Source organism: Prionailurus bengalensis, chromosome B1 (assembly GCF_016509475.1).
Source record: "Prionailurus bengalensis isolate Pbe53 chromosome B1, Fcat_Pben_1.1_paternal_pri, whole genome shotgun sequence".
NCBI lineage: Eukaryota > Metazoa > Chordata > Mammalia > Carnivora > Felidae > Prionailurus > Prionailurus bengalensis.
The window spans coordinates 136678261-136686549 of record NC_057344.1 but is presented as its reverse complement, the minus strand read 5'-3'; the positions used below and the strand labels follow the sequence as shown (position 1 = coordinate 136686549).

At 46.3% G+C, this 8289-nt stretch overlaps 1 protein-coding gene across 1 annotated transcript in view; it reads left to right on the top strand.

Annotated features, from left to right (window-relative positions):
* The first annotated feature begins 5959 nt into the window (after positions 1-5959).
* Positions 5960-8289, top strand: part of CDS1 (CDP-diacylglycerol synthase 1) — a 72182-nt gene continuing 69852 nt past the window's right edge. The window contains exon 1 of the mRNA XM_043572270.1: positions 5960-6586. Within this exon, the coding sequence (XP_043428205.1) occupies positions 6470-6586 (117 nt within the window). The 5' untranslated portion in view covers positions 5960-6469. The remainder of the gene's footprint in view (positions 6587-8289) is intronic.

Genomic DNA, 8289 nt, shown 5'->3' with positions numbered 1-8289 from the left:
AAAATAATTTTTCAAAAGGGAGTCTTAGATGAAATACAGTTTTTGTTATGTTTTCCAACAGACATGAACTGTATCTTTTATTTCTGATCAGTAAAGAGTTTAAAAAAAAATTTTTTTTTCAACGTTTATTTATTTTTGGGACAGAGAGAGACAGAGCATGAACGGGGGAGGGGCAGAGAGAGAGGGAGACACAGAATCGGAAACAGTCTCCAGGCTCTGAGCCATCAGCCCAGAGCCCGACGCGGGGCTCAAACTCACCGACCGCGAGATCGTGACCTGGCTGAACTCGGACGCTTAACCGACTGTGCCACCCAGGCGCCCCAAGAGTTTTTTACAGATATATCTTATGGCTATTACTACATCTTTTCAAATTATTTTTTATTTTTTTCCTTTTTTCTATTGAAATATAATTAATACACAGTATTATATTAGTTTCAGGTGTATAACATAATAATTCAACAATTCTATACATTACTCAGTGCTCATCACAATAAGCGTAGTTACCACCTGTGACTATATTCCTTATGCTGTACTTTCCATCTCTGGAGGTTTGTACCTCTTAATCCCCTTCACCTATTTCACACAGACCCCCATCTACCTCCCCTCTGGCAACTACTGCTTTAAAAGTCTGTTCGTTTGTTTGTCTCTTGGCTTCTTTATGTGTTCATTATTATTGCATCTTATTAGGAAATGCTGCCTATTGTTAAAGTGTAAGTAAATAAGAGTTTGTGAAGAAAAACCTAAGTGAGAAAGAGCCAGTGGTGGCAACTGTGGCCGGTGGCCCACAGAGAAGGTGCGAGCCGTGGTGGTCTGTCCCAATGGGTCTAGCCGCAGGGGCCTCCGTTGGCTGGTTGTGGGTATGGCTTGGACTCCAGTCCTGGCCGCTGCTTAGCATCTTTTGTTTCTAGCAGTTTTCTGCGTGGGTTCTTTAGCTTTCCCAAGAGTTCTGTGAGCTTCTTAACCATTTAGTAAATTCCTTGTCTGCCTAAGTCCGCCAGACTTGCATCTAAGAACCTTGACGGATACCTCTGGATCTCAGCAATTTGTTGACAGAGATAATTGATATAATTTGAAACAAATCAGTGATTCAGCCTCTTGAAGGGCAGTTAACCAATCTCCCCCACTTCTCTAAATGACCACCTCCAAAAAGATGCAAATCCAGCCAGATTCAACAGTAACAAAATCGTTGAACCATGTGATACTGAAAGCACACGTATACCTATTCTTTTTTTTTTTTTTTAATTTTTTTTTCAACGTTTATTTATTTTTGCGACAGAGAGAGACAGAGCATGAACGGGGGAGGGGCAGAGAGAGAGGGAGACACAGAATTGGAAACAGGCTCCAGGCTCTGAGCCATCAGCCCAGAGCCTGACGTGGGGCTCGAACTCACGGACCGCGAGATCATGACCTGGCTGAAGTTGGACGCTTAACCGACTGCGCCACCCAGACGCCCCAGCCTATTCTTTTAGAACATAACTTATAAGGCTAGAGAGGGAATATACTACCTATTTTCCAGAAGAATTAAAGTACCAAAATATAATTTGCTGAGAGTTACTCTGACTCCGTACAGAAACTAGAGAAGGAACTCTGCAGTCACCATATCATATAAAGGCTACACGGTAGTAATGGATTCCAGTTAACAATAGGGACTGCCAATTTCGTTCATCTCACTACCACTGGAGGATAAAGCAAAGATTTATTAATCTGACAAGCTGATGATTTCTTTGTACCTATTTGCAAAGTTGCCCTACCCCAGTTTTTAATCTCTACCCACCTGGGCAAAGTAATGTCAGCATGTCCTTTTTGCTTCAAGGTATTCCGGGGTGTTGCGGCTTCAGTGAATTTAGAAGTTGAACATTGTTCTTGACAAATACAGCTTTTATTAATATAAATGGTAATCACAGATAATACTTGCATAGTCCTTCAATATGACCAGATAAGGTTATAAGTATTTTATATGTATTAACCAATTTCATCTTCATAAGACTTCCAGGAAGGAAATATGGTTACCCATACTCTCATTGTATACATGAGGACACTGGGGCACAGGGGGTTAAGTTACTTGACTACTGGCACAGGCCAGTAGGTGGCACAGCTAGAATCTGAACTCAGGTTGGCTCCAGAATTCTGTGCTCAGTTGTTAGAAGTTGCCCCCTCTTAGAAGTTATTTATTTCTGCTACTACCTATTTGTAATACACAGTGGACCTGGAAGAATTTGAAGTACAAAAAACCTAGGCTTCAATCCCAAACCTGGGCAGTTTACATACTGAACCTTGGATTTTTTTTAACTTGAAAAATAGGAATAATGATATTTGTCCTACTGAAATTATGGGTTGTTGAGTAGAATAAATAATGTATGCAAAGGTGCTTTGTGAAGTGTTACATGAAGAGCTACTACGTAAACTTTGAACGGTCATGTCAGTTAGCATATGGCTTCAGCTGCATGTGGTGTTCCGCGAAGTAAGGAGGGTTACAGCTAGAAGGTGGTAGGGTTATGACTGGAAGGCATGGCCGCCCCTATGTTAAACCTGTGTGTCTAACTGCACTACTGCGCTTGCCCCTCTGATACTCAGTCACTATCATACCTGATGGTACACCGTTGTTTTCCTGTGTTGTTTCCTTAAAAATAAGATTGCAAACATAAATTATCCTTCAGGGATTTCCCACAAATGTTTCTCTAGTAGGCCTATGTTGGAAATTCCTACCTGCAACTTACGGACTGGCAGAGGGCAACAGAGAAAGACAGGTCAAGTGAGGAAAGCTATAACACGAGTGTGGCAGAGGAAGATTTCCTGGTCCCCTGGCAAGTTGGGGACATTCCAGTCAGGCGCCTTTGAGGCTCTAATGTGGAAAGCAGCTCAAATTCCCACACAAGAGGTATGTTTATCAGTCTGGGAACATTCTGAGGATTCCCAGGGAAGACAGTGATAACAGGTCTCTCCATCTCATCCACTTACCACTTCAGGCAAGGTCTGTCCATCTTTGGGTAACATAAAACTAAAATCAAAACCATATAAATAATAATGTTAGTACTCTCTCTCTTTCCCCTCTAGCAAATCCCCTGCTAAGGGTTATAAATCATTCCAATATCTCTAACGTAGAAAATCTATAAGCCAACTGAGAAGTATTGGCAAAATGTCTCCTGTGTGATTAGTCCCTGCATGTGCTTGGGGTCTACATGATGCCCTTTAGCAGATTAAACTCTCATAATAACAGGTGAAGACTTAGAAACCATTACCTGCCAGATTTTGTGTCACTGAACATAAATGTAATAAACTTCAAGAACGTAAGCTCCTCAAATGAAAAATGGAAGATAAAAATGAAAAAGCACACCTGAAACTAATGTAACATTGTGTCAAAAAAGAAAAAAAAAAAAAGACACCAAGAAAGCCTGAGAACATAGAGCTCAGTAAGGCCATGGTTGACTATATCATAATATATCTTATAAAAAATGTGCAAGCCATTACTGGAATCTCTTAATATATATTAAAAATCAATCTTTCTCGGGGCGCCTGGGTGGCTTGGTCGGTTAAGTGTCCGACTTCGGTTCAGGTCATGATCTCACAGTCCGTGGGTTCGAGCCCCGCGTTGGGCTCTGTGCTGACAGCTCAGAGCCTGGAGCCTGTTTCGGATTCTGTGTCTCCCTCTCTCTCTGTTCCTCCCCTGTTCATGCTCTGTCTCTCTCTGTCTCAAAAATAAATAAACGTTTAAAAAATTAAAAAAAAATTAAAGAAAATAAAAAAATAAAAAAAAATCAATCTTTCTCCTTCCATATAAAGTGAAAAATGACAAATGAGTACCTATCTAATTCTAAAATAGACCTTTTTACAAAACCCCAAATACCATATACCTTTCCCTGGTTATGCTATACCCCTGCCACTCATTCGTTTTTTCATTCACTTCTTCAACAAATGTATTAACTATATGGCGGTGTGGGCCAGCACTGTGGCAATGGCATGGCCTGTGAAGATGAATAAACTGTGGTTCTTGCTGCCTGGACTCAGTGTGATCACTCGATGAGAGGCAATAACTATAACAAAGAAGCGAAAGAAATGACTATCTTAGCTGAAATCCAGGCAGTAGGCAGGGCTTAATGAAGGGTGAGGTAAAGTGGTAAACAAGTCTGTTTTGGCCGTCTGTACATTGTTTCCACTTTTCCTAGGTGAGGGAATACCATTCCTCCTGTCCTGTACTTTTTCCCTCTGTTGTTTCCTCCTGCTGCATCTCTCACTCTTTTTTCCTCCTAAAGCAAAAGGAGAAGGAGGTCAAAGGACCTCTTATTGGGTTGACTAGGGAAAGGGGTTAGAGGAAACATTTCAGGTACCTTGCTATGCTAGGTCCCCCTTTATTGAGTCATGGGGGAAAGGAAGGACTGGATTCTGGAAACGTGAGACGTTAGTTGCAGAATCATGTGTGTGCTGGAAGGGACCGTAGAGGCCATCTTCCTTAGTATCCATTTTATAGCTGGGGGCATTGAGCCTTCATGACTAACTCAAGCCAATGACATCAGCGAGACCACAACTCAGGCTTCTTAACTTCCATGAAAGCTAGAATGGACCAGTGAAGCATTCTAATGCCCCTTTTTGCTGGGTAGGGTGAAGGAGCCAAAGATGGAAACTTCACTGCTGTCTTCAGCAGCCTCTTCAACCCTATGTTCTTGACAAGCACACAGTCCTTCATTTCTGGTCCTCCAGAGAAATGGCGGACAGTTGATTAACCTAGTCACCCCATAGCTCTGTTCCTTGAAGAAAACCACACCACGTCTATCACTCAAAGGACTTTTTTCATATATTTTATTATTTTTGTTTCCCCTCTCATAAGTCTGATTTCTCTACATCCTTTTGAAAATATGATGACCCAATCTGAACTCAGAGCTTTCGAGATTTGTTTGGCGAAACAAAATGATGTCCTTGTGCTCTGGTTTTTAATGCATTCTACTTTGACTTTTTGGTTTTGCTTCTTATTAAATTTTCAGAACAACAGCTACTTATTTTCAACATGTCAGTAACGACCTTGAGAAATTTATATTATTTATTTCTGTTAAGGATGTTTTCTTGAACGTTGTTCCGTTTGTGTGATGGCCTGTCTCTCCCCCCCGCCTCCCCCCCCCCCCCGCGCCATTTGTCAGCCTGTCAGTAACAACCAGGTGGTGGATACATGTCAAGAAAACTAATCACCTTCTAACTGGATTTGGAACGGAATTAATGCGGATCTTGTGCCCTTCCTGTTCCAACTTTAGCAGCCCAAGGTCCAGGACTGCTTACAGATTAGCTGGCTGGTAACTGCGCCCTGCGGCGTTTTAGGGTCTGGGTTCTCTCTTCAGACCCTAGGCAGGGAATTTTGTTAGATCCAATATTCGAGGTCCTCGGAGACAGAGCTTGGGTTTGTGACTGAAACGGGCCAGTCCATCCTGGGACGCCCAGCGGCGTAAATGCATCTCTCAGCATCTATTTTCAAGGTGATGACACCAGGCTAGAATGCCGCGAAGTCAACGAGTCCATCCTGCCAGACAAGTTTCCGCTTCTGGACGCCTCTGGGGCTCCGACACGCCGTGGTGTGCGGGGCTGATGGGACCCTGGTCATTGGAAGGCGGTAGTGCATAGTGCTGTCAATATTTACCAGGCGTCTTCGAGTTGTTCTTCCAGCCCTCCCGGTTGCTCGAAGACGAGGTCTCCAAGGTCTCAACTCCTCCCTCTTTCTAATCAGTGTGCTCGTCTCTCCTCCACCTCCCCGCCCCTCCCCTTTTCTCCAGTCCGCAGGGCTCCCACCTTTTCTCGTGGCCTCCACCTGTGTGCGTGCAGAGACCAGGGTGGAGCCGTGGCGGGGGGGCGGGGGGGGGGGAGGAGGCCGTGACGTCACCTCTCCGCCACGGAGGCGGGGCTGTGGGAACCGCAGTGCAGCGCAGAGGGGCGGGGCGGGGCGGGGCCTGCGGCGCGTGACCTGGCTGCGGGAGGCAGGAACCCGGAGAAAAGGTGTAGGGGGGCCGGGACCAGCAGCCTCCTGAGTCCGGGGGCGGGGCGGGGAGCGCCCGGGCTGAGGCGGCTGGCGTCCGATGGAGTGCTAAAGCGGGTCACGCTTCCTCCTTCCCTCCCCGCCCCTTCTTCTCCTCCCACCTGGGCCTCTGCGTGGAGACGCGCACCTGGCAACCGGCTGCCGTGCTCCGCCGCGTCCCCGCCTCCTCCGCTCGGGCCCGGTGCCCCGAGCCCGACCCCGGCCCCCGGCGCTCGTCTCTCCGCCGGCGCCGCGCTCGCTGGAGGCGGCCTCGAGCGCTCGCTCGTTGATGCCGTTTTGGGGGTGACCCGACGCGGCGGCGGTGCCTCCATGGTGGGGGCGTGTTAGTGGCCGCGGCTCTGCCGGACGTCGAGTGCGCGGCTGCGGGGTAGCCGAGCAGCCCGTCAGTGAGACGCCGCGCGCGTTTCGGGTTTCGGGGCGCTGGAGGAGGCCGCCACGGCCGCGCGGGAGCGGGAGATGTTGGAGCTGAGGCACCGGGGAGGCTGCCCTGGCCCCGGGGGAGCGGTGGCGCCGCCACCCCGCGAGGGAGAGGCGGCTGGCGGCGACCACGAAACCGAGAGCACCAGTGACAAAGTAAGTGGAGCCGCGAGAGGCGCACACCTGCGCACGGGTTGGGTCCTGGTTTGGGCCGGGACACCTGGGAGCAAGGGTGGGGCCCGAGGAATGTGTGGGGAAGCTGCAGGCTGCCCGCTGCGCCTTCCTCCAGCCTGGCAGTATTTTCTCCTTCCTCCAGTGGGGTCGGGAACCCGGACGCCAGAGCCGGTGCGTTTCCCAGGATGGCCACGACCGCTGCCCAGGATAGCTGGATGATTCGACTTGACTACAATTTAGTTTCTTCCCGTGCCAGTTCCCCTTCGTGGCGTCTGAAGCCGACGCTGGAGTTAGCTGGAACCTGCCACCTTAGGAGGTGCAGATTTCTAGTAGCTGCCACCTAACACCTCTTCTCGATAGGGGAACAAACTTAGGAAGGACTAAAGTTAAGACGTGCACCTTCGTCTCTAACATGTCATTGGATCCTGGCGCTGGAGGCTTGGCCTGTTGAGCTCCTCCATTAGCACTGTTTCGTTTCCTGTGCCCTTTCTCTGCATGATAGATTGGGAGGGGGGGGGGTGTTGGGGGGGTGTGTATCATACTCGTGACACGGTTGTAATCCTCCAGCTTCTTTAGAGTCCCAAGACAGTGCAGCTCTTCTAGTGGATTTCATTTGACCTGATATGGTAATTCATGAGGACTTTTAACTCGCATTCTATTTAAAGGTAGCAAAAGAGTCAAAGCTCAGCGTAGTCCTTAATACAGTGGTCCAAGTAGGAATTTTGGGAAAACAAAGCACTTTTATGACCTTTTAGACTAGGTGGTTTAGGAAATTGGGCCAGAGAATAGATTGCTTCCCAAAATCTGTTTAGACAATTCCATTGTATTTTAGAAGCTCAAAGCTCTTGAACTATTCCTAGAGGCATTCTTTTTTAGAAGCAAGCATCGCAGTTTGAATTACAGAAGTGAAATAAATGGATTGCCCAAGGTCAAATCAGTGGCCTTTTGGAAGTAGAAGTGTTTCCTGATACCCTTTCTTCTGGTTTGTCCTGTTGCTGAGACCCACTGGGCAGTTCTGATTTGTGGAGGGTTCCACCTGCAACTTGATGTTGGTGAACTTGATGTAACCCAAGTTACAAGGCCCTGGTAGGAACATCACAGGATATCATGAAATAATAACTTTAACAGTGATTTTAGGAATGAAACCTTAGAATCAGTGGGATGACAGATCTTTTTATTTTCTACCTTTGATAGCAGGTAGAGAGCCTGTGATAGAACGTATGTGTCAAGGAATTACACAAAATATAACAGTTTTCAGTTACTGAAGGTTGGTGTTACAAAGCTAGAAACAGTGGGCTGAGAATAGTCTGTGAAAACTGCCTTGGAAACTAGACCAAAAATAGAATTAATTAGGTTGGGATTTGTTTTGTTTTAGCACTGGTATAGTTTAGAATCAAGGAAATACCAGCTTCGCCATGTTGACTTCCTTAACCAGCATAAGCTAACAAGCTTTTAATAAAAGAAAACATGTTCAGGAAGCCATGCATAAAATAACTTTCAAATTAATTTAGTTTCTTAACACCCTAATGTATTTAAAATGGAAACTACTGTGGTTTGATTTGATCATTAGAACTGTTGTCTCTATCTATGACTGGGTTACCTTACTGCATACTCACTTATTTATTTATAAACACTGCACTATTGGTTTTCATTAATATGTACCCAGCTGGATTTTGTTTTTTGAG